Source organism: Genypterus blacodes, unplaced genomic scaffold, assembly GCF_046128005.1.
Source record: "Genypterus blacodes isolate CSIRO-AG114 ecotype Tasmania unplaced genomic scaffold, CSIRO-AGI_Gbla_v1 ptg000064l_1, whole genome shotgun sequence".
Taxonomy (NCBI): Eukaryota; Metazoa; Chordata; class Actinopteri; order Ophidiiformes; family Ophidiidae; genus Genypterus; species Genypterus blacodes.
Genome location: NW_027466876.1, coordinates 3,190,363 through 3,218,352, shown reverse-complemented (window position 1 = coordinate 3,218,352; position 27,990 = coordinate 3,190,363). Strand labels below are relative to the sequence as shown.

Sequence of the window (27,990 nt, the reverse complement as noted above, 5' to 3'; positions counted from 1 at the left end):
ACATAGGCCCCGCCCATTCGATGACGTTGCATTCCAGTCGACACATACTGATGCTGCTACTACACGGATGTGGATTTGCGGCGGAATTGTAGGGTTTTCTCTCGCCATTAAGATTGCGAATCGAAAGAAATGGAGCTGTAAGTAGAAGATGTGTTCGAAGAACATCATAACTGACGCTCGAAGATGTTTATTATGTATAGAAACCGCCCTGCTGCTGTCTTCTACCATCTATTACCGCTAACGAGAACTAGCACGGCAGATAGCAGTGTTGACATCCAGCTGTTTGCAGTAAAGTTTCGCAATCTCTCTTGTTTTGTGTTTGATTGTGTTCCCAGATGTTTAGTTGCATGTTATTAACTGTGATAGTTACAGTGTTTGTGTATGACTGTGCACTCACTTCCCTGAAATGTCTCCCTTGCATAGATTGGCCCCCATGCGGCTGTACACCCTGTCAAAGAGACACTTTGTCTTGGTTTTCGTGGTCTTCCTGATCTGCTTTGGTTTCACAGTCTTCATTGGGATTGCAGGTATAGTTGATTTATATTCGATTTGTCAATAGAGCCATTTTACGTGAGTCAATCAAACTCTTCCCTCTTTCCAATGATGAGTAATATTTTTGCTGTAACCAAATTTGCCTCAGATGTTGTTGACTAATGTAGTAGGCTTAAAACGTATCATTCAACCCTTGTATGTATGTTACATGTATGTTTCAGTCAGATTTCCAGTGATATTGGAAAACGTTAAATTGCTGTGTGCATTCTCTCAGTTCATGTTGCTTCATTGTTCTATCTATCTATATTTAATTCTTTCTGACCATTTATATGTTAATTTAATATGATTGTGATTAAATTATATTATATTTTGTATATTTTTACTTCAGGTCCTAGGATTATTACAGAGCAAGAGCTGAGTGGTGATCAGTTTCTTGTAAAGAACCACTCAGTGAAGGTAAGTTACGTTTTAAAGACATATTCATGACGTAAACCTAGTTTGAAGTCAGGCATTTGCAGTTTATTCCATATATTTATATTATATGTAACAAATGGTAATATACCTTGAACTTGCATCTTGAATTAATGTCAGAGAGCCTAAGAGAACCTTCTTGTGTGTATTTTGAATGGTAATAATTAGATTTAATCAACGGTATGTCTACGGCCTCTTATTTTATGTAAACAGTAACAACTCAATTTGCTTTTGCAGCTCAAGCAGCCGTGTAAATCTGTCAGTAAACAGCATAATACTAACCTCAGTGTGTTCCATTCATTGGCTACAGAGCCAAAGAAGCACACGGACAGAGCTCAGTCATGTGAGCGCTGAATGTATTTGAAGAAGAACCGTGTTAGTTAGTATAACTGCTCCACAAACAAATGAATGAATGAGCAGGTTGATGATCTAATTCCTTGTTTGTTTTCAGACCGGGCCTTTCAATCTAGTTTCCCCACCTCTAACCACCTACAACCAGCAGCTCTGGCTCACCTGTCTGATGCAAGTGGAGCACAGCAACGGTAAGACGACAGAATTTGCCGTAAGCGTAAACCCGCTCGCTCTGACCCAAAGGTGTGTGTTGGTGTGTGTGATCACGTTGTGTTTCTCCTCTGCTGCCTCTCAGTCGGTGGCTTCCAGCAGCCTTTCGAGATCAACGTGGAGCTCAAGGGAGTGATGCAGGACACCAGCATCATGCAGATCCGCAACGACGTGCACCAGAAGTCACGAATGCTACACTGCGGCGCTGTAAGTGTCAATCAAATAACGCAGCCGGGATTCATCAATCACTCACCTCGGCAAGAGCAGCCAATACCGCAGTAGGAGAGAATGAAATGCCCCAGATAAACAGGCCGCTGATCTATTTATCATTTATCTATTGATGGTTTTTTCAATCCGTCCTTGCAGAAATGTGACGAGATCATCGTGCTTCATCTGGGCTACCTGAACTACATGCAGTACCAGGTCGTGGTCCGATTCAAGAATCTAGAAAACATCACCTATGACGTCAAGGTCAACTTTGTGGTAAGTGACGAGATTTATCAAGTATGAGTATAATCGATCAATCCTGAGACGTTTATTTGACTGGACGTGGTCGCCGTTGTCGTGTGTTTTTCAATCTTCCTCTCTCACTCTGCCTTCTTCTTGTCTTCTGCAGTGGAAGATGTACAACCCCACCTTCTCACAAGTGGAAATCTGGTTCCGGTTCGTCTTCGTGGTTTTGACCTTCATGGTGACGGTACGTGTGCCTCATCCTGTTGAGCGTCTTTTATAAACTTCCGTAAATGCAATGTTTCTAGCATTTTGGGGTAAAGACATGGCTCACAATTGACTCTTCCCCTGAATTCGTTTCTGTGTTTCTCAGTGTATATTTGCCCATTCGCTGAGGAAGTTTTCCATGAGGGACTGGGGCATAGAGCAGAAGTGGATGTCGGTCCTGCTGCCTCTGCTGCTGCTCTACAACGGTTAGTTTCAATTGTTATTCCTTCAAATTGGGAACAAATCTTCCTGCATGTTTGGTGTTTGTTCCTTATCGTGAAGCCATCTTCTTCCCCTTCAGATCCCTTTTTCCCGTTGTCCTTCCTGGTGAACAGCTGGTTTCCGGGAACGCTGGACGCCTTTTTCCAGGCTCTCTTCCTTTGCGCCCTGCTGCTGTTCTGGCTCTGCGTCTATCACGGCATCAGGGTTCAGGTGGGTGGATCCTCTAGACTGCATTTGTTTTGAAAAAAAAGGTGACGCTCTAATTCATTTCTGCCGCTTACTTTGTTTTGTCAGGGTGAGAGGAGATGCTCGACCTTTTACCTGCCTAAGCTGGTCATCGTCGGCCTCCTGTGGCTCTCGTCTGTCACGCTGGGCATATGGCAAACGTGAGTGTGAGCTGTGGCTGCAAGAAGCCCGATCGGAATTCCGAGTTGCTGCAAAACTGAAAGTATCGTCTCTCTCTTCCTGAATTTGCAGGGTGAATGAACTCCAAGATCCAACCTACCAGTACAAAGTGGACATTGCAAACTTTGAGGTGAGTTTGCTTAATTTTATTTGATTAAATGAAATATGAATTGAAATCAAGTTTGGATAAATGGAATGAAACCATCCTAAGATGCGTCTCCCGTGTTTTCCAGGGCATGAAGGTCTTCTTCCTGATCGTCGTTGCCGTCTACATCCTCTACTTGATCTTCCTCATCGTCAGAGCTTGTACTGAACTCAAGAACATGCCTTACTCAGGTATCAGCCGTTATTTGATTGACGTGTTTCAGCCTAACCATTGTTTCCCCGTATTAATGCACGGCCTCATTTCTGTCCCCAGATCTCCGTCTGAAGTTTTTGACCGCGCTGACATTTGTTGTCCTCGTCATAAGGTTTGTGACGGGACAGGACAGGAAGAATCTGCAGCACGGCTTAATGCGTTATTATCTAAACGTCCCTCTCTCTCACTCTCTCTCTCTCTCTCTCTCTCTCCTCCAGCATGGTCATTCTCTACCTGCGGTTTGGTGCCAAGGCTCTCCAAGACAATTTTGTGGCTGAATTGTCCACTCATTACCAGAACTATATCCTTTGGCCAGTCACTGATCTTGACCGTACATTTGCTAAGACTGTACCACATAAGATGACATATTGACTGCTTAACTAGTGAGGAATTGTTCCTTAATTCCAACCTTACCAGCTGAGTTTTTATCATTCTATGGCCTACTCAACTTTTACTTGTACACATTGGCGTTTGTGTATTCTCCTTCTAAAAACGCCCTATACGGTAAGTACTACAGCAGTGTTGTCATAATATTTAACATTGCAGCACATGAGAACCTTAATGTAACTACCAATCTTGTTTTCGTTTTTAAGACTCCCAGTTGAAGGATAATCCTGCCTTCTCCATGTTGAACGATTCAGACGATGAAGTCATTTACGGGTAAATTTTTTATATCTGCAACTCGATTCAGTGTATTGGAGAATAACCAGAAAACGTCCATAATTGACTTTGTTCGTCTTTGTGAAGGAGCGATTATGAAGACATGCCTCTACAAAACGGTCGCGCCATCAAAGCAACGGCCAAGTACAAGGATTCAAGTGACAGTGACTGATGGGATCCTCTTCTTCTGTCCCTGGCGGCAAAATTGGGGATAGAATATAACAAACTTTCAAGTGTTCGTGTAAATAAGGAGTATTTGCATCATTAATGCAAAATGATATACAGTAAGTGTACATAAATATATTTTTAAAAGAAAAGTGCCGATGTCTCCCGACATGTGTGTTTACTGAGATGAAGGCATGCAGCCAGTCCAACTTAACTTCCGCTTTGTTTGAACATAAAACTGCACTTTTTTCTTTCTCTATTTTTAAGAATTTGTCATCTTTGTTTCTGTAATGACCAGCATTTCCTCACAACTTTCATGGCTGTAAAAAAGAGGGAAAAGTGCCAATATGTGTCATTCCTTATACAGAGGAATTTTTTTTTACGACTTGGATGTTGAATCACTGTTCTCTGCTTGGACTGAGGCGTTTCTACCGTTGCTGTCAGCCCTCACATCATTCTGACATCACTGCGCCTGAGAACCTGGCCAAAGCCAACATATGGTATCATTGATAGGAACTAAAAGATGGTGGCACCCAATGTATCCAGTGCATTATGGGAAGCAGGAATTTGCTTTAAACATGGAGGGGAATCATTTCTATGTGTGAAACGAAAGACGTGTCAAAAATGAGAGGGACTGGAGCAGAAACCACTAAGATCTGCTGCTTTGTAATTGCACTCAGCTGAGAAATGTAATTTATCATGACACTGGTATTTGATGACGTGGGTGGATTTTGATGAACTGTGTATTTGTAATTTAAAGAACCACTAATGTGTTACTATTTCTTAATGCACAATACATCGCTTTAAGGCCAACAATGAAGTTTCTTTTGTCGAATAACTCTTTTAAGTATTTTTTTTTTCTGCAATGCAATTTCTCTCACATTGCCTAAGAAATCAAGTCATTATACCCTTTGGTTTCAGTTTATGGATGAAAACAGCAAACTTAATTATTGTTTGTTATGAGTCATATCTGAGTGTATTCTAATCAAGATGGTGCCTTGTCTTCAGATCACTGTTTTCCTCTGCACTACATTGTAAATGATTGTATATGTTTGATTATTTCAGTATGAATGTAGCTTCTGGTGGTTTTAGCAGAATGAATGAGCTCACTGTGGTGGGAAGGAACTGACAATTTCTGTTGATTTATAAAAAAAAACAAAACCGCACATGCAGCACTCTGTCTTGTCATGTAAATAAAGCAAAGTGTAATAATCATACTGTTTTAATGATTTTGATGGGAACATACAATATAACAATCAAATATTAACAATCTGAAGAAAATGCAAAAACTGCACATATTCTGGAAATCCTGGAAGTATATTATAGTTCAGATTGCTAGTCCAAAGACACTAACGATGCAATACATGGAGTTGTTCTCCCATCTCACTGTGCAGCTTCCTGTGGGGTGCAAGATACAAAACATTCAGCCATTTACTGTCACCTTACTTCACCTTCTTTATGCATATTCAGCTAAACGGACCATGCATCCACTACTATTAATAACACACATTTCCGATTACACAATTCTGCTAAAAAAACCTGTATGTTTGCATTTTATTGTACCGTCAGTGGAGTTGTCCCAAAAGCATGAGCTGGCTGTTTGCAGGCCTGCTCCATTTTTCTGCATGATGATACAGTTAACTGAGGACACACACACACACACACACACACACACACACACACACACACACACACACACACACACACACACACACACACACATTTTCAATTCAAATTATTCACAATTTCTTGTTTACATTTGCTTGCTCTGAATACAAAGCATGCAAACATGCATTTATATTTGACGATGATTGTGGTTACTGTGATATTTATTCCCAACAGGGCACCGCTACATACCAATGTATTTGAAAGGCTTTCCCAGTTTACTCAGCTGGCCGAGGCACTGCTCCAGTACGCTGCCGGTCCACTGGTTCACTCGGCTGTGCTGGTACGTGTTTCCCCCAATGACTGATTCTACTGCCTACAAAAACGGGTGATCATAATAATTTCTTCGACATTAAATCTGCCTTTCATTTGGTGCGAGAATCTGCCTTTGTCTCCTGACTCAATATTCAATTAAATTCCTGAAATAAATTGAAAAAAATCTATTTGAATTGCAGATTGATTTATTGTCATCAACAATAAATCACAGATAAATCGATTTACCAACACAGATTAAACTCACTTTGGCACAAGTGTGACTACCGAATAACATCAATGGTGACATTTCAAAATTTACTATTTATCAAAAAGGTAAAAAAGGCACAAGCTGTTCTTTTCATTTACCATTATGCAGTAAGTCACCACTTGACATGGCTATTAAGTAAATACATAACAACGGTGCCTAGTAACCATCATCGTGTCCATAGCAACCAACTTTAACACTATCTTCCAGGATTAGCAATGCGCTAGTTAAAAGTAGATAAAATGACAGCAGCTTTAAACACTCACCTCTTTAATTATTGTGCTTACTTCTTCAACGATGAACGCAGTCTGTTAAATAAGAAAGAAAAGCGAAAAGTTTGACGTATATCGCCACAGTGAACTAGCCGGATGCTAGCTAGTACAGTCGCTCCTCCGGGTTATCTTATCACAAACGTTCAGAGGCTTCACATACAAGCTTATTCTGTGTGGTAAAACAAAGGCGTGGATATAGTGTAATATTTCCAACCCACCTCTTCTTCGGTGTGATAACCGTCCATTATGCTCTATGTCGTTAATTTTGAGAGGATTCGGTGATTTCCGGTTATGCCTTTTCAATATAAAGGCGTAATCTCGCCATATATTATTGACAACGTAACAAAAATATATGGTAATACATGTTAAATATCCTACATTTGAACAAGAATAAATAAGCGAGAAACAAAATACAGCAGCACTCTCCGAATGAAAGCGGTACCTGTTATCATTAATAGACCAAACATGAGTAAATAGAATATACGATACTATATGCAATTACACTGCTATGATAATGCGCCCTATATGTTGTAACTTAATTTTTAGTTTATTTACCAATTCATGCTGTACAAAAATAATTCTTATACACCAATTGATACTTTATTTTGAAGTCTCTGAACTGTGATCAAACCGGGGAGTTTGTCTTTCAATGGGGCGTGGTTTAACGACACGCGCACGGGCCGCGCGTTGCCATTGGTTGATCGCGAAATTTCAAATATAGGGTAGGAGAAGCTGTACGACTCAAGCTAACGACAACAAATCGTGGCTAAAGTTAGCCATCTATCATGAGTTATAGTTGTTAGTAAACACAATTCGCGTTAACTTTTGGTTTTCGATCGTCGATCGTTTTAAAGTCAAAGGAAATGGATATTACCGCGAGTTTACAGTAAGTCAGCACGAGCTACGTGAACATTGCTGTAACTGGTGGTAGCGTTCTGCTAGCGGCTGTATTTACGATACAGCTAGTTAAATGTATCGCTTATTTATATTACTTTTAAAACTCTTAGACAAGAAACTGCTTCTTTTTGATATTGTATCCTCTGACTTACATATAATTTTACTCTTTTAGATGTTTTGAAGCCAATTTGAGCTCATACACAGGGGACGACCCTCTGTATCCGTGGGACAAGTGAGTATTTTGCCTGTTATTTCCCTTTTTGGCGACTTTATACTAATTTCAATGTTGGATTAAATATTACTGTAACCTTTTATTTCATATTTTGCTTCTGTACATGACGTATGTAAATGAAGTGGTCAAAATGTAGAACCACGACAATAGAATGTAGTTTAGTACAGCAATAACAACTTAAGTAACAAGCAAAAGAAAAACATTTTAAGTCAAACAAAGTGGTCATTAATCAATCCTTATTGTGTAAAATTCACCATTCGAACCTGGTAAATATAGCGAGGATTGTAAACTAAAAAGCGTTTTCCACTGTCCTAGGTTTGTAGAGTATCTGGAGCAAAGAGTACCAGCAGATGATGCCAGTGGGATGTCTCAAGTGTTTGACAGACTTGTGCAAAGATTTCTGCAGGAAGAGCAATATTCCAACGACATCAGATATGTGAACTACTGCATCAGATGTGTAAGTGTGGAGAAAATATCTGTGTTCTCTTATCACAGTGATCTAAGCTTGAGTGGTCCAGGTCGCATGGATTTGTCCTATTCTGCTTTTCGTCACACACAGAGGCCAATCAGACTTTCCCAGAGTTCATTAAATGTTACTCTTTGTTTCAGGCGAACTACTATTCTGAACCACAGGCAATGTTTACTCACCTGTACAGCAAGGGCGTCGGCACAAGGGTCGCAACCCTGTATGTGGCCTGGGCTCAGCAGTTTGAACAGAGAGGAATGAATGAACAAGCTGATGCTGTGTACCAGAAAGCAATGGAGAACCAGGCACAGCCGGCAGACACCTTGCTCCAGGAATACAGGTGAGTCCTCCGACACAAAGACACAGTACACTCACATTGCTTTTAAATGGTGAATTCATATTTAGTGATAGCTTTTGCTGCGAACAAGCATGCATGCCAGTAACTCCTGTACTAAAAAATATGTTTATATTTACAGGGAGTTTCAAATGCGAACATCAAGAGACCAGACATCAGTAACAGGTAAGAGTTTATTTAGTCCTTTGTTTGTCTTAGAGCGCTTCACGTGTGTAATGAAGTTCTTCACATGTAACGTCCTCTACAAAAGATACGTTTGCTCTCCATCAGGTGGTCGCACCCCCTTGCAGAATTCCCATTTGGTCAATCAGATGTCCTCCCACAGAGAGCCAGTCGCACAGAGCAAGGTGTGTGACACGCAGGTGTGTGTGACCCACGACAGTGATTTTATAATTCCATAAGTATTCTCCAAACCCCTGCTTACACGTTCTTCGCTCTTTGTTTACAGCCCCCTGAGGACTGTCAGTCCAAACAGCCTACAGTGATGTGAGTTGCTGTGAAGTATTTGCTGTACATTTGTTTCCAACCTTCAAGTCAACTTGTCCAACCTTTTTATTGTTTGTTTGAGGGTCTGAATCGTCATTGGTCACTCACCGGCAATAATCTTATTCTCATCTCCTCTACAGAATTTCTCGCTCTGAATATTCAGGAGCGATCGTCTCCGGTCAAAACTCTGGAGTTCAGATCGTGGCAGAGTACATGAAGGACGAACTCCTGTGTGAAGGGTCGGAATTATGCTTTGAGGAGGTCAGAGCTGCAAATTACTTCCGCAAGCGCAAGGAAAAGCTGGAAAGGGAGCGCGTTGAACAGCTTGAGAGGGAGCGCATGGAACAGCTGCAGAGGGAACGCATGGAACAGCTGGAGAGGCAGCGCATGGATCAGCTGGAGAGGGAGCATGTGGAACAGCTGGAGAGGGAGCGCGTGGAACAGCTGGAGAGGGAGCGTATGGAACAGCTGGAGAGGCAGCGTGTGGAACAGCTGGAAAGGGAGCAGATGGAACAGCTAGAGAGGGAGCGCATGGAACAGCTGGAGATGGAGCGCATGGAACAGCTACAGATGGAGCAGATGGAACAGCTGGCGAGGGAGCGCAGTAAACAGCCGTTTTCAGAATACACAGAAACCAGTAAGTTTAAAATTTCCTTCTCAGTTGGGATGACATGTATTGTGAAAAAGCCACCAGATTTTGGGGGACCAGACTCCGCAGTTAAAAGACGAGCCTGTTGATTGGGGGATTACCCAGGAAAATGTTTGAGAGGCTCTGCGGCTCAAAGCTACAGTGTGGAAATACTCAGGAGTGTGATTCCATGTGGCTTTACTCATTTCTAACAGTTGATTTACCATGATTGACATGAACTTATCAGCCGATTCTTACTGGTGTTCATTTAGTAGGATTTCTGTTCTGTCTCTTGTCCTCTATTGTGGTTTCAATGTGTAAGACCTGTTTTTGTTGTGATAAACAGTGAGGCAGATTTTGGAGGACGTAAAGCAAGTACTGGAACCTTGGCAGGTAAGAAAACAAACTCAACACTGCAAATATAAACTCACAGAGATGCTCCGTCTGGTCCTTTCTTATAATATGCCTTCCTTTTGTTTTCTTCTTCCAGTTGCCTAAAGCAGAAACGGCAGTCGGGCTGAATCCCAACATTAACCAGCATTCCTTTGCGCGGCCGCGGCCCTCAAACTGCCACAGCAGCAGACGCTCCCTGGGCTTGGGTTTACTCTCTGAACCGAGCTTCTTCCAAGAGACCGGCGCGCTCGGGTCAGAGGCATCCCATCATCCCTCTGTCCTGACCGACCGTAGTGTTTCCTTCTCTACACCGGCGCCTCCTTTGACGTCCACAGATCAAGCGTCTCTCATCCAGGTCTCTGCGGTTCAGCCTCAGCCGGCTCAGCAGCCCGACATCTTCCAGCACTCACGTGCGGCGCTCCAAACACACACACAGATCTCAGGCGTTGATAATTACGTGTTCTGCCAGGACGGCCGTCCTCCGGCAAGCAGCTTCCATGAACACATCCTTACAAATCGGTGAGTAGCTTTTAAATCTGTTCAAAAAACCATACAAGCAAATCAATCCAGCAAACATAAAGTCTTACAATGCAGAGAGTTGAAAGTCTTTGTTTTTCCCTCCAGGGATGTTCCAGTCAGTCAGCCTGAGGAGAAATTAGATGGTAAGTTACCAGTCAGCCAGAAGTCGACAAGAAATATCCCCGCAATCTGCGATTTCTGAGTGTTTTCATACTTTCTATCCCTCTCTCAGTGTCACAGGGCGGCACAGCTAATCTGTCTCACATCACTCCTAATAATTCACTTGGGTTTGTTCAAGCCACGCCCTCCAGGGTGCTACCGTCTCCCACTGTCAACACACGGGAGGCACTGGGTGAGCATCAACCTGTAGAGTCCAAAAACAACCTTTAACCTCTATAATGCCACAAGAGGTCCCAGCTGTTCATTTTAAACACACACCCACATGTGGACATACTGGGAACTGCATGAATCTGGGAATGTATTTTATTTTGGTGCTCCATTTGGCTGTTTATAATCTGATCACTTCAAGCGAACTTCAAGTCCGTCTTCTGCCAATAACAGCGGTTTCCTATCATCCAGGTGTGATCATGGACATGTTCCAGGCTCCCACTCTCCTGGAAGATCCATGCAACACTTCCTCAGTGCAGCACGCTCATGAGAATGATTTCAATCCCAGCTATCCAGGACATGGTAAGTGTGCTATAAACACACAGCTGATTCAGCTACATTTGTACATTGCGATGTCATCCTAAACAACAGCAACATTCATATAATGCTTCTGTATGTTCTCTAAGAAGAGTGTGATGGTTAGGTTCATCCCTCCCTCCCTTTCGTTATGTTTCAGGAGGAGGCGCCTCTTCGTTCGTCAAGCCCTCGCTGCCCTCCACAGCTGCGTTCACCATCTTCCAAGACGACAACAACGACAAAGAGAACTGCAGGTAAGAAGCATGCGGTATGTTTGTACCGACAGATTTAGGATACTTTCATTTGGAGGTAAAGGTGTTTACTGGTTATTTTCCTCCTGTTCCCCCACACACATTGTCAGATCCTCCTTTGCCTGAAATGCTAATCTACATATTATTTGTTCTGTCAGTGCCGCTGCTGCTGCTGCTCCCGCTGTTCTTCAGAAGGCCAAACCACTCAGGACTCTGTCTGACATCTCAGTGTCTAAGTCGGACAAGCCGAATGTAAGTACCAGCAAACCTGAAACCTAACTCATTAAACGATTCTGTAGCCGTTATGGTTTTTGTCAGAGGTGTTTCGGATTGACGGACTGTGATGTCGATCAGGAGACTCCCTCTGAGCTGATGCCAGACGAGAACACCATGTGGGGAGCCCGTTACAACTCCCTCAACTCGCTGGCCGCCTGCCCCAACAGCACCACCGACTTCGCCATGTCGGCCCAGTTCGTCTCCACTCCCTTCACGCGGAAAGCTCCTTTCTTCAGCGACTCGTACGAGGACCAAGGTGACTACGGAACTCTGAAAAATTACAATTGTTTTGCTGGTGAGTGTGCAGCCGTTCAGACGTTGGAATATCATCGATTAAAGACTTTTTCTGTCGTACAGAGAACAACTGTGAGACCGAGGATAATGGCTACATCAGGCGCCAGTCCAAAAAGCTCAGGTAAGTCATCAGTCACTGCTGGGGTTGCAAGAGCACTGAAATCTGCATCTGAATGTCTCTCCCATCACAGTATCAGACATTAGGAGGCCTCTCACATGTATCTCCGTCCCGTCCCACAGCCCCATCATAGAGCAGAGTCCTCTTGAAGAAACGCTCTCTGAAACGGCAGCCAGCCGGCTCGGGCCTTCCTCGGAGAGGCAGGGCACCATTGTGGGGGAAGGACTCGCCCCGGCCCAGCATTGCCTCACCACCTCCTCCATCACCATGGTGCAGCCTCCCCCTCTGGCCGTGCTGTCTTTCAGAGACCTGACGCTCGGGCACACGGACTCCTCCATCCTCAGGAGCCCCAAGACCACAGGACCTGGGTGGAAAGTGTTCGTCAGCCCCGAGAAGCCGTCTAAACCGGATACTCTGACCTCGCAGATAGCTGAGAGTTCAGACGAGCCCACAGGCAAACCTTTTACCATCAGGGAGGATTTGGACAAACCCTCCAGTCTCCCAGCAGCCCCAGAACCCATCTATGACGTCCCTATGAGTCCACAGTGCGCTCCCAGACTGGACTGGTTGGCTATCAGAAGCCCTGAGGTCATAGCTGAACCAGACCTGGATGCCTTCCTGACTCCCCATCAAAGAAAGACCAAAGGTGCCTTCCTCCATCACAACACGGACGTCCCGATGAGTCCACAACAGCCACAGCTCTGCACCGACGTGCCCATGAGCCCCATGCAGCAGCAGCAGCCAGAATTCAACACTGCGGACGAACCGATGAGTCCAGAAAGAGGGCAGACGGGCACAGTAGAGATGCTCACTTATCCAACGTCCCCCACGTCTGCTGCTGGCCCTCTGGTGGAGGATCCCTGGAGTGACGAGCTAATCGCTGGTCTGCTCTCCACACTCGCCGTGCCTCTGAACTCTCACCCCAGATGCGTCACCTGGCAATGCCAAATGCCCAACATCACCCCCAAGTCCACCATCAGCATGGGTAAGGAGAACAACTCCATTATTTGATTATTACCTCACTATTTGGTGTAATATGTCCAGTGTGACAGCAAACACATCTCAGTTTAAACCTGCAAAAAGTGTTTGTTTTTTTTAAACTGACCTTATTTGGACGCTGACAGGAACGGCGTCATTACGAGTTGACTGCATCCTCGGACAAGGTGCTTTTGCTGCAGTGTACCAGGCTACTGACCCCAAGACTTCAGAGAAGATGGTGTTAAAGGTGAGACAGCGGCTCTAAACCACAACCTTTCTCTTCTTAACAGGTTTTTGAACCACAGCCGGTATTGGAGTTGTTTTAAACTCTGTGATCATTGTGATTGTAGGTTCAAAAGCCAGGCGGTCCCTGGGAGTTTTACATCACCACTCAGCTGGACGCTCGGCTGCGGCCTGCCGTTCGCCACCTTTACAGCAACATCTACTCTGCCCACTTCTTCCACAACGGCAGCGTGCTGCTGGGCGAGCTGCACAACTACGGCACCCTGCTGGTAGGTTTACATCACCACAGGTTTCTTATTTACACCTTGTTTGTAGCACAGAAACGGTAATATACAGTACATTGATAGGGAGGAGTGGTGCTTTGTGTTTGGATTGGATGCAGAGTTGTGCCCTCTGTTGGCAACTAAGTGTAATACCACTGCACTATGTTTGTGTCTTTACCTCAAACGGATTTGTCTGACATGATTTGACTCTGTCCCCCAGAATGCAGTGAACCTTTACAAAACCCTGAGCGACAAGGTGATGCCCCAGCCGCTGGTCATGTACTTCACCATCTGCATCCTGCATATGGTGGAGCAACTGCATGGCATCCACATCGTCCACGGCGACATCAAACCTGACAACTTCCTGCTGGGAGAGAGGTGAGCAAGCATTCATTATTAATCACCATATTTATTATTTCACAGCATGATGAATATTCCCGTAAAACACACATTGAAATGATGTATTTGTAAGATTGGGGTAAAGGGGTAGAATGTGTTCATTTCCATATCAAAGTAAGACTACCAAATGAAATGTATATTGACAAAGTGGTCATTCCAAAATTGTAGGTTCTTGGAGAACAAATGTTTTGACGAGGACAACTTGGAACACGGCCTCGCACTCATCGACTTCGGACAGAGCATCGACATGGAGCTTTTCCCAGAGGGCACTGCTTTCACTGGCAGGTGTATGACGTCCTGTTTCCAGTGTACTGAGATGATCAGTGGTAAACCTTGGAACTATCAGGTAAAGGATTATGTATTTGAACTCTACACTATTGTCCAACATATTTAATTATTCTGGGTTTGTTTTTTTAAAGGTATCTCTTTAACTTACATCCTGTGTTGTATCCCTTTTAGACGGATTACTTTGGGATTGCAGGGACCGTGCACTGCATGTTGTTTGGGACGTACATGCAGGTGACGCATGAAAACGGCGTGTGGAAATCAAATGCTGTATTTAGAAGGTAAATCCTCCAAAGGCATTTAGATGAATTCAGCTTCAAGCTCAGATGTGTAAACTCCATGTAACCTCCTCCCCTCCTCCTCCTCCTCCTCCTCAGAAACCCTCACAGTGATCTGTGGCTGGACTTCTTCCACACGCTGTTGAATGTGCCCGATTGCCGCTCGCCGCCCAGCCTGCCGAGCCTTCGCCGCAAACTGACCAACGTGCTGCAGCAGAACTACAGCAGCAAGTTGCCGACGCTCAAGAGCCGACTGCTGGTTCCTCTGCTGGAGAGCCACAAGTCTGCCCGCAGATAAATCCACCATTTGGTTTGTCGTCCTCCTCTTCCTTTATTCCGCATCTGCTTCCTCCCCTACACCGGACGTACTCGCCTCTTCTTCTTCATCCGATTCATCACACACCTTGTCCTCTCTCTCTTTTCTTCCCCATAGACCCAGAGAACTAAATCCTAGCTTTGTAGATGTTTTTAGAGGTTTCACATTGTGATTTTATTTTGACCCCAATTAAGTTATCTGATTTTATTTCCGTGTGGAGTTCACTTGAGGACGATCATAACTTGTACATGCAAAAAATGTAATTATTGTTTAGTTTTATTCCATTTCATTTTGATCTTCTCTCAAATGATCACTTCCTGGGAGTGATGTTTGTATTTTCAGAATAAAAATGACATTAACAGCTGTGGCTTTTGAGATATTATTCAAATAATAATCTGATTTAGCTGAATCAATATGTACATTCTATACAGATCTACACACTGTATATACTTCTTTTTGATTTTTTTCTTTTAGCCTTTATATCAGTATGAATACAATATTGTTTAATTTTGTCAAAAAGCCAAGTAGTGAGTGTAATAAGTTACTTTTCCTTGAACATCTGTTTCATAATGTGAGCGCCTCTGTGGCTGATCTCATTCTATGAAACAGATTAGTTCTTAAACATGAATTCAAACTGAATGCAGCAGCTCTTTTGGGTTTCACTGCGTCTGTACGTTCACCCAGTCGGAGCTGCAAATTGCAGTCACTTGTCTAGACTTGTTGCTCATTTTTCTTCCAACGAGTCTGGAGGCAATGTTTAAAGTTGTGTACAGGTCATTGATTTAGTTTTGCAGTGAATCCCTATCTTGTTTTGGCTCCTGTGGTTAATGTTGATATTGATTTAAAGCTCCAATCTTTCATTTTCGATCATGTTAATCTGAGCTAAATTCATACACCAGTGAAATCTTTGTGGTCCTGATAAGAAGTAAGGGTTTGTTCTCCTTGTGTCAGCTATGATTTCCAATTTCACTGATGATCGGTAAGTTTTTAAGTTTAGAGTTAAAAAAAGAAACGATATATAGGTTTAACAAAACAAATAAAGTGCTTTTTGTCACTTTTTATAACTTTGATTCTCTGCAAATCATCTACTTTGCAGCAGACACTCCATGTGAGTGTGACGCTGTAGCAGCGCGGTGTGAGGCACTCGGTGGAATCTCACATCCACTTTTTAATTCCCACTTTTTTTCGACAGTATTCGCACACCGTTATCCAGGCATGCCAGTCCGTGAAGGCACCGTAAGGCCGCCCCACCCAGAACGAGGACGCCTTAAAATCGCGATGCCTTCACTGCTGTCAAATGAAAATTGTAATTGCGATAAACAGGAAGCGCAGCTAAGGAACAACCGATTAAAGCAAATGATCTAGATTGTAATCTCTCCACTTCCACGAAAACGGAAAGACATGGAAATGATATCACACAAACTCAGAGCTTGCACCCCCTCACGGACCTTCTGCTGAGAATTTAGCGACATACTCACCGAGACGCGCCTTGGTCAGTGTGGTTTGAATGTTGTGTGTTTACCCGCCTTTGATCAAAGAAGCTGTCAGTCAATTAACACTATCTGTTGAATTTCCCTCATGATTCACACACATTCAACGTGATGCTCATCAATTCTAGGATTTGTTGCCATTATGAACGCATTTAGATTATTCTTCATAAAGCTGCACATTCAAATCAGTTGTGCTGGCCTAGAGAGCAGCGTTCCAAAGTTACAGTCAGACACTGGATCCTTGCAGTGACTGATCTGACTCTGAATATGTTGATTAAACCTTAGAGACTATCAGATTTCTCCTCTCCACACAGGCAGTGAAGCGTTTTTTACGGAAAGCACGCCAATCCGCATTTTACAAGCCTGTGACCTGATAGGAAGGACTAGTTGGAGCAGATCTGAGGGGCGTCCAGGACATTGAGGTGAGTCTGGTAATGTCCATATGCCTCCACAGAGTCTGGATTTGAATGAGATAGTTTTGCGTTTTGATTCCTCCATAATTAGTCTTGCAAATTCCATAAACTGCGCCATAACAATAAAATACAAGAGAAAACTTGATGAAGTGATGATGATGTGTTCTCTTCTCTGGCTGGGTTTGACCAGTTCACTGGTTCAATTCTCATAAATTGTACTTCTATTTCAATTGAATATATGCATTACTTTAATCGGAGTACTTTCTAACCTGTGTAAACTTCTACCATCACAGCGAAAAGCACCGGAATTGCATCAGCAGGCTTGATTGTGTTTTGTTTGTTTTTTCTTGAGCAGCATTTGAAGGCATCACCAGAAGGTGTGCGAGAACTCTTGTTGCGCTCATTCGGTACCAAACAGACACACACACAGACGCACACGTAGAGCCAGATCTGTGAGCCATGAGTGGGAGACCTCTGACGGACGAACAAGTGGCTGAAGCCTGCAAACAAGGTGGACTCATCACCGAGGTGAGGCGGGACTCGAACTCAACACCTGGAAAAGTGTAATGGATCTTTTCTTTTCAGTGTAGCTACTCTGTGTGAGGAAGCTCTGCGGCGGGGCTGTAATGCAGTCAAACCTGTTAGAGATAAGGAGAGAGGAAGAGAGAGAGAGAAAGAGAGAGAGGGAGACCTTTAAAATGTGTAGGTGTGTTGGTGTACAGCTGTGCAATCCAACATTCTGAAACCGGTTTTAACTGTTAAAAACTGTTTACACGATATGTATTTGTCTCTCTCTCTCTGAACACGCACGCACGCACGCACGCTCGCGCGCGCACACACACACACACACACACACACACACACACACACACACACACAGCATACAGATCCTGCTGCAAGAGCAAGACAACACTAAATTGTTTTGGCAATTGTAAACCCCCTCCTCTCTCTTCTCTCTCTCTGTCTCTCTGTCTCTCTCTGTCTCTCTCTCTCTCTCTCTCTCTCTCTCTCTCTCTTTGTGTGTGTGTGTGCAGGACTACATGATGCAGCAGACCATGCTGAGGGTCAAAGACCCGGCCAAATCCCTGGACTTCTATACCAGAGTCTTGGGCATGACGTGAGTTCTCTCTCACTCACTCACTCTCTCACTCTCTGGTCTCGTGGTCATGTTGTTATTCTGTCTCCCCTCTCTTTGCGTCGTCTCTTCAGGCTGCTGCAGAAAGTCGACTTCTCAGCGATGCATTTCACTCACTACCTCCTGGGCTACGAGGACAAAGCAGAGATCCCGGCCGACATCCGGGAGAGGACGGCATGGACTTTCTCCCGCAGAGGCACCGTGGAGCTCACACAGTACGTCATGACCCCCACTGACCCCCACTGACCCTCACATTACTGCATTGATGCAACGGCACATCGTCTCCACACTGACTCACTTCAACCTCTCCTTCTACTTTGATAATGACATCACGTATCGTTATAAAGTGGATCACCAAATTCCGAAGGGTTCATCCTCAGGGGACCGTGAATGTTTCTCATGTATACATTATATAGAGACATAAATGGGTAAACAAAAGCAGAGTATTTGGATTATAACCAAAGTTTAATCAAAGGAATAAAATGATGTTCTGTTTTTGAGGCATTTTACAGACATGTTGTCCTTTCACTTTTTGGAAGAATCTGACTTTTGTTTGTCTTCTGTTTTGTCAGTAACTGGGGATCGGAGTTAGATAACAAGCTGTGTTACCACAACGGGAACACAGAACCGCAAGGTTTTGGTAAATGAAACATCATTTTAATTTCCTGCATTTTCTGCCGTGTGCTCTGTATGTCAAGTCGCCTCTCTTGCCTCTCTCGCCGTTGCAGGACATATTGGCATCGCCGTTCCCGACATTCACGAGGCTTGTGCGTTCTTTAAAGAGCAAGGCGCGACGTTTGTCAAGAAACCAGATGAAGGTGCGTTTGTTTTCTGCTTTCATTTTGCAAGGAGACACTTGTTGTGATTATGTTGGTCTGGGGGGGGGGTGGGGGGAAGTGTGAAGTATTTATTGTTTATTTCATCCTAGTTTCACAAGAGCCCTTTTCTTGGCTGTCTAGATGTCCAGAACATTTTTCATTGGCTTGGTTTGTCCATCTGAAAGCCTTGAATACATCAGGAACTCAACAAAAAATACATTTATATCTGCATATGCAAAGAATAGAACTGCCCCTGCTCAGGTGGTGTGTATGGCTCAGAACTGTCTCTGAAATTGTGTGTGTGTGTGTGTGTGTGTGTGTGTGTGTGTGTGTGTGTGTGTGTGTGTGTGTGTGTGTGTGTGTGTGTGTGTGTGTGTGTGTGTGTGTGTGTGTGTGTGTGTGTGTGCGTGCGTGCGTGCGTGCGTGCGTGCGTGCGCGCGCGCGCGCGCGGTTTCCGAGAACGTAATGTGCAGTATTCCAACCAGGAGATGGAGCTCACGGGCTGCTAGAGCTCAACAAGTGGGAACCTGCAAATCTTGTGTGTATACTGACTTCATGCTCCCGGTCATCCTAAACACAGGTAAAATGAAGGACCTGGCCTTCATACAGGATCCAGACGGCTACTGGATTGAGATTTTCACCCCTGACAGAATGGTTGCCATGATGTCGCCTTTAAAGAAGGGACCCGGTGCAGCCCAGTGAGATAACACAGCAGCGACACACACCTCAGCCTTATGTTGCACCCGGGTCCTGTAAAGACATTACATTGCCTCCTTGTCCCATGGTTGGTTTTCTTGTTACTTTGTTTCTAACAGTTTCCAAGCTCTCTGTCTCCACCTATCCTCTTATAAACACGGATTATGAATTTGTTGGTTTTTGTTCTGTACGAGGCATTGCCCTTTTCTGCTGACACGCACGCACGCACGCACACGCACACGCACGTACACACAACAATGGTATGGAAGAGTAGCAGTAGTTATTTATTATAATACAAAGGGGAAAGATCATCCGGGCTTCTTTAAAAATGCTCCTATTATAAAAGCAAAACACCTAAACTTCAAACGGTTTCAAACGCTGCACACTTCACGTGAGCGTTGTCGCCCTCTAGTGGCAGTAGAGTGAACAACACGCGGTCGATTAGTTCCGCAGAACTTAAGAATCTATGTTGGATGTTCTTAAGTGTTTAAATCTTTCTTACATCAGACGTTTTCATTGTTAACACTACAACTCGTGGTGTAATGTGCCAGTTTGTAATGCAGTACTTATCTATTATGAGAGCTCTTTGTTGTTTGGCATTACATCAGCGTGTAGTTTAAGTCCAGTGGAGTTTCTGTTGAGGTTGAAACTTGTGTTGTCTCTTATTGTGTCCGTCTTTAACTTCTATTCAGTTGCGTTTCGGCCCCTCTGTGTGTGTATGTGTGTGTCTGTGTGTGTGTTCAGTCCCCCCCACCCCCCGACCGGCTCCTGCTCCCGCTGGTCACCTAATTCACCGCAGGTCACTTCAAAGTGGCGCCCCGGCGTGAGAACCGTGTCGGCTGACCGAGGCGGATTTACGGCCTCAGCCGAGCCGGTTCCCAGGCCTGTCACCCTTTAATCCCCCATTCAGTTGGAAATGACGCCGTTTTCTTCCCCTTGGAGGATTTAACGGGTGCAACAGTGATTTCGGCGTGTAAATCACTGCTACAGACTCCCAAGATGAAGGCGAAGTGCAAGGAGTGGATTATTGTGTGCGTATGTGTGTGTGTGTGTGCTGCTTTGTTCAGTTTCAGACGATTCTAACTTGAGTGTGTAGTCTGGTTGCCGGTTACTTGTAGAAACCTTTAGTTCGCTCCAAAAAATGTAAAGCATACGAAGTGAAAAACGTGTTGTTCCCTTAAATTCATACAGGAAATTGAACGCTGGTTGTCGCTGCTGTAAATGCTTTGCTCAAGGGCAATCAAACCTCTCACTTGATACTTGCTTTATGTGCTATTTGTGTATCGATCCATTGGGATTTGTAAACTGCGTGGTAGTTCTCCCAGTGTCCACGCGGGGGTGCTGATGATGCAGAATCACCTGTATTTCTCTACCTGTGTCGCCAGCGTTTGGTCTCCTCTACGTCATTTCCTTGTCAACAAATTAAACAACAGCATCTTTCATGACAGCAGCAACATGTTAAGTCAACTTTATTTGCACAAAGGCACACAGGTCATCAGAGATATGGTTTCGCGGCCTAATGGAAATTATCTTAAAATGTTTAATTTGTGCTATAATGGTGGAGCATATGAGTTATTTTGCAAAAACAGACCTTTTATTTAAATTTAGTTTTAAAGTCATATATATATGCATTCATTGCGCAATCAAGGTAATATTGCTTATCTTATTCAATTATCTTATTTTCAACTAACTCCACTTTTATTTCTATTACTGAGAGTGCACAATAACAAACCTTTACATAAACTGACTTATCTGTTTTTGCTTGTAAACTCTCACTAAAATCAGGTCTGGGCCTATGTGGACAAATTGTAAATGTCATACGCAGTTTCTTCATGGCAAAAATCACAAGCTCATACTTTGGTGCAATTTACCGTCTTATTAAATACAGAACAGTGAGCAGAAACATTGTTTTTCTATATTTTGTTGTACGACGTGGCAACTGCTACGGATTGATGCGGTGTGTTTAACTTGAGCTTCTCTGGACATATTTACAGACATTCTTGTTAGTCGGGTTAAAACTCCATCAGTGATTGTGGACTGGTTACCTCGGGAACAAACTCCACCGCTCCGTTTGTCCGTCTGTAAAACCACAATGGTCGGAACCAGTCATCTCAAAGGTTAATAAGAGTAGTGGTTTATCTCAAGTGTCAGCAAAACCTAGTGGTCAGGTGATTCCCGCAGTGATAAGTTGTAATCAAAGTGTTCTTCAGGCCTTGAACAGTCAGTAAAACTAGTTGAGAGGTTAATAAGTTGAACAGAGAAAGCAGCCAGCTAACAAAGCCCTCCGTCAGAAAGCTCCGACCTCGGTTCCCCACGGCCTGTACGGCTTATTACCGCTACTGTGAGGAGTCTGGGAGGAAGAGGAGGATGAAGAGATGGGAGGACTGGTAGCAGTGGTGGTAAAAGAGGAGGGAGTCAGGATGGGGAAACCTGCGTGGAGGCCGACGGGAAACGCTTGCATGGATGCCGAAAGGGAGAGGAGTGAGGCAGAGAGGGGGTTTGGCCCGCAGGGCAGCATGAGAGATGAGGAAGAGGAGGAGGAGGAGGAAGAAGAGGGTGAGGAGGAAGAGGTGGAATCTACGACGTGAGAGGTAAACGAGGCCACGCTGCGCTGCGATAGCTCCGACAGCCTCTGGGGGGCTCCGCTTCCTCCACCGCCGCTATCCGGAGAAACTGGGCTAAGTCCAAATGCTGTCGCAGATGGAAGAGGGCGGAAAGCGGTGGCCGTGGCAACGGCTGCGGCCGCGGCGGCCCAGTGCTGCGGGTGGAAGGGGTGCGGTAAAGGATGGGGGTGTTGGACGTGGTGCTGGTGATGGGTGGGAGGAAAAGAGGCCATGGCGGTCAGTGCGGCGGCGTCACGCTGAGAGGCGCAGGAGGTGAGGTGGGAGATGAGCCTGGAACGGAGCGGGTCGCTAGAGTCCAGGCCCTCCACCGTGCTCAGATAGCGGGAAACCTCCATCACACACTCCCTGAAGCCCAGAGACAGGAAGTCCAGGGCCAGAGCGTGAGCATCGAAGTAACCTAAAGACAGAGAGACAACGTGGATGATCTGCAGGCCTTAGCTACTCCAAGAGAGACACCAGAACCCACTAATCACAGATAATGTGCACTTTAGAGACTTTAATGTTTAATCTGCGTGCCTGTGAGTGATTACTGTTGACCACACCGGACGCCGTGAGTGACAGGGTGTGTAGAAACATAAGATGACGAGACAACATGAGGCAAAAACTGCACACATGTTAGACTTTGAACTTCCTTGAATGCCAGGCCTAGAACTTATCAATCAACCCTTGTATGAAGCTCTGTGTGTTACACCGGAGAGTGATGTGCTCGTCTCTGTGACCCTGACAGTAACTATCTTCTGGGCTGATTGTGTGTTTGCTGCGTAGCCCTGTTTGCACCCACGAGTGTGTAAACCCAAACACAGAGAGAGAGAGAGAAAGAGAGAGACACCCCGTGAAGCACCCGCAGCACAGCACACACACACACACACGTGCACACACACACACACACACATGTACACTTCAGCTCCTCCCCCCGCCGGCTTTATGAAAGCAAACAGCGCGGCTCAGGGTCAAGTGGTGCTTTTATCCCTGCAGCACTTTCCCATGGACTCAACCCCTCCCTCTGTCCCGACAACTATCACCCACCCCGACACACACACACACACACACACACACACACACACACACACACACACACACACACACACACACACACACACACACACACACACGGCTTTATAGAGATGACAGACTAATGAATACCTCGTTCAGACAGGACAGGACGTGAGCTTTACTTGGTGATTAATAATTTCAGTTTGGACACACACACACACACACACACACACACACACACACAGACTCAGATGTTGGTTACCTTTCCCTCCGGAGGCCTGCAGCATCTTCAGATGGTCCACAGTCATCTGGAGGATTTCTGCCTTCTCCAGTTTAGCTGAACCCTGAGAATAAAAAGGCGGAATCTGCCAATAATCAAACTGATCTGGACACCTGGTCATCAATGATTCAAATGGTAAATTCACAGATGTAAACGGTCAAAGACAAAATTCCCCACAATACTGGACAACCCAACAGCTGGTTTCTATGGTTACTGCAACTTTAACCCATGCTAGTTGCAAATAAACATAACAGAGGGTCAAACCAACGTTATTGTCACAAAATAAGTCAAAATCTGAATATTGTTAAATGCAGGTAATGTTTTTGTTTTTGTTATAAAGCATTTTGTAGTCATTTTACAATTTTTTTTACAAAATTTAATGACTTTCGGGGGAAACTCCACATTTGGATCTTTATCAATAAATTGTAATTTTATTTAGAGTGAAACCAAAATCATACACTCTAGATTTTCATCAATCCCCATGTGTGTGTGTTTGAGGTGGAGAGATAAGATTCATTGTAATATTTCCATTCTTCCTTTTTTAACTCGTAACCCGCCTTCTTTGGTGTTTCTACAAACAAACTCTTACCTGCTTCTCAAACGCAGTGGGGACGATCCTCCTCAACTCTGACAGGCTGTTGTTGATTCTGTCCCTGCGTCTCTTCTCGATGATCTATCGAATGAAAAACGATAAAAGTCATAATCAAAAAAGTCCTGAGCGATAACACTACACACACATTTCTCACATTCTCACATTTCTCACCCCTCTGCGCTTTTTCCTCGCCATGACCTGAGTGGTTGCGGTCGGTGATCCACATCGTATAAACGAGGCCTTCATGTGCCTGGAAATGGAGAAGCAATTTAGAATGAAACGGGTCAACAACTCACTTTTCCTGTTGCAACGCAAAGAACAATTTTCACCCCAATTTCATAGAAGCATATGATAGATTTTGAAGTACTGTTGGAACTTTGCAGGGAACTTTGCAAGGGGTCGTTTTCAAGTACTTGCTTTTGATCACAGGAAGGGTCTTAAACTGGTTCCTGCAGAGGCCCAGCCTGTCCTGTTTCCTGACCCCCCAAAACTCCAGGTCCCGGGGTCGATAACAAAATTCTTAACATTGCATCATTCAGCATCGTCCAGATTTCAGCTTTGAAATCTGTTATCGCTCTAATCTGCCTAAACGTCGTGGTTCTTTTAGAGGTAGAGGAAACACAGAAAACACACTTCCTGAGATGGTTCCTGGATTTTATGTCTGGAACTTGAAGTTCCTGGGATGATTTGGGGGAAACATTTCTGCAGTCTTACAAGACAAAACAGCAATGGATGTTGCAGTTAAGTTGTAATGTAATTATTTCTTGTAAGTTGCAGCATTCTGGAGATATTTAGCCTTCAACTAACTGGTCTGTAGGCCTTTGAATGGACCCTTGTGGAACCCTGTGCCAAATATGTTGAAAAGCCTGTAAAAGTCTTTCTATGTGAGGGTTAATTTGATATAAATATGTTTTTTTAATGTAAAGCAGCTGAAGGAATGTAGTGGTGATATACATGCAGAAGGTTGGGAGGAAATATTGTACCAAAGGACAGTCGATTTTATTTCACTCTCATTACAGAGGAACACAGATTCACGTAATCCACATGATGCATTTAGCTTTATATTTCATTAATGTTCATCATCTTATCATCATCTTTGCGCCGCATAACTGGTGGCATTTGTCTGGAGCACCTGGTTGGTGAGTTTACGGCCTCATCAGGTGACTCCTTCTCCCTGAAAGAGGCTTTGATTAAATGACTTTCAGATACTTTCTTGTTATTCCCCAAAAATACCTGGTTCCCTTTAGCCACCTATGAAATAAAACAATCCATAAAAACACACGAGTTTCCATCTTAGGCACCAACCGTATCTGAGAGGATCTGATGTCTGCAGTTTGACTAAAGCTCTCAAACTTACTCACCCAAACAAGGTTCTGCCTTTACAACAATGAACATCTATTGTATTGATTGATAAAGTAATTTACAATATGTTTAAAATGTTTATGTCATTTAGAGTAATTATGTTTTATTCTAACCTTTTAATTGAATTAACCTCAACCATTTATATTCATGAAACTATAGACATGTTGCACACCAGATATATAATGTAATAATAATAATGAATAGTTAATTTGGCTTTATAAATATATAATAGTTAATAATAATAACAGTATATGATTCCAGACTCACCCTGGGTAAAGGATCTCACTGCCCACGTCAATAGTTTCCTCGTCGTCGCTGTCAGCCGAGCTGCTGTCCTCACACGGCCGCTTCATGGTGCCTGCACAGCGGGAGGGAGACGCTCTCTCCCCGGGGAAACAGTGTGGAAGTGTGGAAGGTTGGAGAATTCAAAAATAAAAAAACTGGTTTGAAATTAAAAAAGCAGCTCAATATGACTTAAAGATATTTTTAAGAGGAGTTATTTTTCTGTTTGCATTAATCCAAGAGCCAGAGGAGGAACTTTGCAAAGCCTCTTGTGGAATGTTTATGTGATAAGGTCCCAAAGCCTGATTCACTGTATGAGACTGCAAAAATGCAAATGCAGAAATTGAAAATATATTGAAAAACTTCCTTTCAGTTTTGAGCTAAAGAAATGAATAAAAATCATTAAAATGTAAAATATTCTCTCTGTTTTCCCGCAGTGTGTGTGCAGTAAATAGTCCGGCCCAGGTGGCCTGAGTGTCTGCTGCAGACTGGCCTGTTGACCGGTTTGTCCTCCTACCCTCTGCCGGAGCTTTCCCACGGAGGCTGGGAGCCACACACACACACCAGACACACACACACACACACACACACACACACACACACACACACACACACACACACACACACACACACACACACACACACACACACACACGCGAGTCTACAGTCTCGGCGGGACAGGGTTGGTCCTGCTTTCCAGATAATACTGCCCGTCTGGTCTGTGTGTGTGCCTGTGTGTGTGCCTCTGTGTGTGTGTGTGTGAAGCAGAGACAAGTGCATGGGAATGAGGCCACTTTTGCCAGTCAAAAAATAGTAATTACATAAGCCAACAGGTTTTTGGACATGATCTTCTCTTCTTTTCTCTTCTCTTCTCTTCTCTTCTCTTCTCTTCTCTTCTCTTCTCTTCTCTACTCTTCTCTTCTCTTCTCTTCTCCTCTCTGTCTGTTCTGTAGCAGGGCCGGACTGAGATTTTTCCGGGGCCCCGGGCAGGATTCCATTTGCACACACACAGTTATCTATGTCTCATCTTACATCGCCACCAAATTCATGCATGACATAATCCTACAAGTTTCAAGCGTTGGTCTAAATAATAAACAGCAGACTGCAGAAGATTGCGCAATACAGTGGCAGTCGTCCTCCAATTACGACTCAGTGATGAAATTTAATAATTTATTGACTCGATCATGACACACCGACAAACCAGTACACCTTTTTCTATTATGCACGGTTCCAAATTCAAAGGGTTGTTGTTATAGCGCCACCATCAGGTTAACTGATGTCTTTGTAGAAGTAGTGAGTTCCGTTACTGTAGACTAATTTATTCATGATATACAGCACTTTTGTCCTGCTTGTTACAGGTAAGAACTACAGGATAAATTGTGGGAGGAGCTTAAACTATTTTGGTGAAAATATAGTTAGTTACAAATGGGGTGTGGCCTAAATGGATGGAGGTGGATAGACCCAAGGTGGCAAAATGAAAAGAAATTGAGTTTGACTTATGGTTCAACTGTTATAGGGCAAAGCGTAACATTGGTAAAAAACAGCGCCACCATCAGGCCGATATCGGTACCAGGGTCAAATGGACAGACGGACGCGTAAACTCCCGTGACAGTCACAGTGATAATGGAGTTGTTTGGCAGACGGGTGGATCACGGATGCAGACGTTCCCACATCGCTGCACCAGACTGAGCGTGTGTAGGGAAACAGAGAGAGAGAGAGGGGGACAAAAATAGAGAGAGAGAGAGAGTGACAGAGAGTTTGTGTGTGTGTGTGTGTGTGTGTCAGACATTCCCACAGCTCCTGGTTATATACGCTGAAACCTAATCATCGTGTGAGAGAGGTCAGGGACACACACACACACACACACACACGCACACAGCAAGGGAGAGAGAGCATGCGAGAGAGAAAGAGAAAGAGAGAGAGAGAGAGAGAGAGTGCCTGTCTTTTCACACCTGCTAATCTTTTCGCAATCCAACAGAGACTTAATGTAGGAATTAATTATAATTTGGTGACACGCACGCGCACATACCCCCACACACACACACACACACACACACACACACGTACACACACATGCACACACACACACACGCGCGCAAACACACACACACACACACACACACACACACACACACACACACACACACACACACACACACACACACACACCTTCCCTCCATTTAACCGTTCCCGTTTTACTCTTTTCTCCTTCCAGATGATAACTTCCAACAGACATGTCAGCACCCACTCATTGGTGGCGCTCCCCCGCCTCCTCTTCATCATCTTCCTCCTTCTTCTCTCCTTCCCACCTTCGCCTTTCTTTACTCCACAACAGCCTGTAGAATGTTCACTTTCAATTGTTTATTTAAGGAGAACTAAAATCCAATATGGAATTACCCAGGTTATTGTTCTCCTCCTTCCATCTCCATCCTCCTC

At 44.2% G+C, this 27,990-nt stretch overlaps 5 protein-coding genes across 6 annotated transcripts; 3 read left to right on the top strand and 2 right to left on the bottom strand.

Moving 5' to 3' along the window:
- Positions 1-31: 31 nt before the first annotated feature.
- Positions 32-5,266, top strand: tmem181 (transmembrane protein 181). Its single transcript, XM_076155075.1, has 17 exons — positions 32-137; positions 424-527; positions 881-948; positions 1,415-1,505; positions 1,610-1,731; positions 1,891-2,007; positions 2,141-2,221; positions 2,348-2,447; positions 2,543-2,673; positions 2,758-2,849; positions 2,941-2,998; positions 3,102-3,204; positions 3,287-3,338; positions 3,445-3,527; positions 3,641-3,730; positions 3,820-3,886; positions 3,974-5,266. Exons 1-17 carry the CDS (start codon positions 130-132, stop codon positions 4,056-4,058), a joined length of 1,452 nt encoding a protein of 483 aa, XP_076011190.1. The 5' UTR covers positions 32-129; the 3' UTR covers positions 4,059-5,266.
- Positions 5,267-5,276: 10 nt separating this feature from the next.
- Positions 5,277-6,797, bottom strand: dynlt1b (dynein light chain Tctex-type 1b). The gene is made up of 5 exons (XM_076155076.1): positions 6,727-6,797; positions 6,503-6,544; positions 5,909-6,032; positions 5,615-5,692; positions 5,277-5,449 (listed from the first exon to the last, which is right to left on the bottom strand). The coding sequence occupies exons 1-5, from the start codon at positions 6,751-6,753 to the stop codon at positions 5,379-5,381; spliced, it is 342 nt and encodes a 113-aa protein (XP_076011191.1). The 5' UTR covers positions 6,754-6,797; the 3' UTR covers positions 5,277-5,378.
- A 439-nt stretch (positions 6,798-7,236) lies between these two features.
- bub1 (BUB1 mitotic checkpoint serine/threonine kinase) lies at positions 7,237-15,230 on the top strand. Its single transcript, XM_076154874.1, has 24 exons — positions 7,237-7,394; positions 7,578-7,637; positions 7,953-8,094; positions 8,247-8,443; positions 8,580-8,623; positions 8,729-8,820; positions 8,907-8,944; positions 9,085-9,581; positions 9,919-9,965; positions 10,063-10,484; positions 10,590-10,627; positions 10,717-10,836; positions 11,064-11,174; positions 11,329-11,422; positions 11,578-11,671; positions 11,774-11,951; positions 12,053-12,110; positions 12,230-13,092; positions 13,232-13,332; positions 13,436-13,597; positions 13,812-13,969; positions 14,159-14,336; positions 14,450-14,556; positions 14,653-15,230. Exons 1-24 carry the CDS (start codon positions 7,372-7,374, stop codon positions 14,849-14,851), a joined length of 4,023 nt encoding a protein of 1,340 aa, XP_076010989.1. The 5' UTR covers positions 7,237-7,371; the 3' UTR covers positions 14,852-15,230.
- Positions 15,231-17,127: 1,897 nt separating this feature from the next.
- LOC143004190 (lactoylglutathione lyase-like) lies at positions 17,128-19,590 on the top strand. Its single transcript, XM_076155112.1, has 6 exons — positions 17,128-17,300; positions 17,807-17,889; positions 17,982-18,122; positions 18,480-18,547; positions 18,636-18,725; positions 19,306-19,590. The coding sequence occupies exons 1-6, from the start codon at positions 17,232-17,234 to the stop codon at positions 19,425-19,427; spliced, it is 573 nt and encodes a 190-aa protein (XP_076011227.1). The 5' UTR covers positions 17,128-17,231; the 3' UTR covers positions 19,428-19,590.
- Positions 19,591-20,357: 767 nt separating this feature from the next.
- Positions 20,358-26,080, bottom strand: hey2 (hes-related family bHLH transcription factor with YRPW motif 2). 2 transcript variants are annotated; one of them, XM_076155109.1, is made up of 5 exons: positions 25,540-26,080; positions 24,073-24,160; positions 23,908-23,991; positions 23,301-23,382; positions 20,358-22,442 (listed from the first exon to the last, which is right to left on the bottom strand). In XM_076155109.1, exons 1-5 carry the CDS (start codon positions 25,623-25,625, stop codon positions 21,709-21,711), a joined length of 1,074 nt encoding a protein of 357 aa, XP_076011224.1. In that variant the 5' UTR covers positions 25,626-26,080; the 3' UTR covers positions 20,358-21,708. The 2 variants fall into 2 exon arrangements, with proteins under 2 accessions (XP_076011224.1, XP_076011225.1); XM_076155110.1 differs by having other exon boundaries at positions 24,082-24,160.
- Positions 26,081-27,990: the final 1,910 nt, after the last annotated feature.

Coding starts and splice junctions, on each gene's coding strand:
- dynlt1b (XM_076155076.1), bottom strand. CDS start 6,753: ATGGACGGTTATCACACCGAAGAAGAG. Junction 6,545..6,726: donor GTTATCACACCGAAGAAGAG/GTGGGTTGGAAA, acceptor CTTATTTAACAG/ACTGCGTTCATCGTTGAAGA. Junction 6,033..6,502: donor TAAGCACAATAATTAAAGAG/GTGAGTGTTTAA, acceptor CCGTTTTTGTAG/GCAGTAGAATCAGTCATTGG.
- bub1 (XM_076154874.1), top strand. CDS start 7,372: ATGGATATTACCGCGAGTTTACA. Junction 7,395..7,577: donor GATATTACCGCGAGTTTACA/GTAAGTCAGCAC, acceptor TTACTCTTTTAG/ATGTTTTGAAGCCAATTTGA. Junction 11,423..11,577: donor AACGACAAAGAGAACTGCAG/GTAAGAAGCATG, acceptor TTGTTCTGTCAG/TGCCGCTGCTGCTGCTGCTC.
- hey2 (XM_076155109.1), bottom strand. CDS start 25,625: ATGAAGCGGCCGTGTGAGGACAGCAGCTCGGCTGACAGCGACGACGAG. Junction 24,161..25,539: donor AGTGAGATCCTTTACCCAGG/GTGAGTCTGGAA, acceptor CTCCATTTCCAG/GCACATGAAGGCCTCGTTTA. Junction 23,383..23,907: donor CCACTGCGTTTGAGAAGCAG/GTAAGAGTTTGT, acceptor TTTTATTCTCAG/GGTTCAGCTAAACTGGAGAA.
- tmem181 (XM_076155075.1), top strand. Junction 1,506..1,609: donor GCAAGTGGAGCACAGCAACG/GTAAGACGACAG, acceptor GCTGCCTCTCAG/TCGGTGGCTTCCAGCAGCCT. Junction 3,339..3,444: donor TTTGTTGTCCTCGTCATAAG/GTTTGTGACGGG, acceptor TCTCTCCTCCAG/CATGGTCATTCTCTACCTGC.
- LOC143004190 (XM_076155112.1), top strand. CDS start 17,232: ATGAGTGGGAGACCTCTGACGGACGAACAAGTGGCTGAAGCCTGCAAA. Junction 18,548..18,635: donor CACAGAACCGCAAGGTTTTG/GTAAATGAAACA, acceptor TCGCCGTTGCAG/GACATATTGGCATCGCCGTT. Junction 18,726..19,305: donor TGTCAAGAAACCAGATGAAG/GTGCGTTTGTTT, acceptor TCCTAAACACAG/GTAAAATGAAGGACCTGGCC.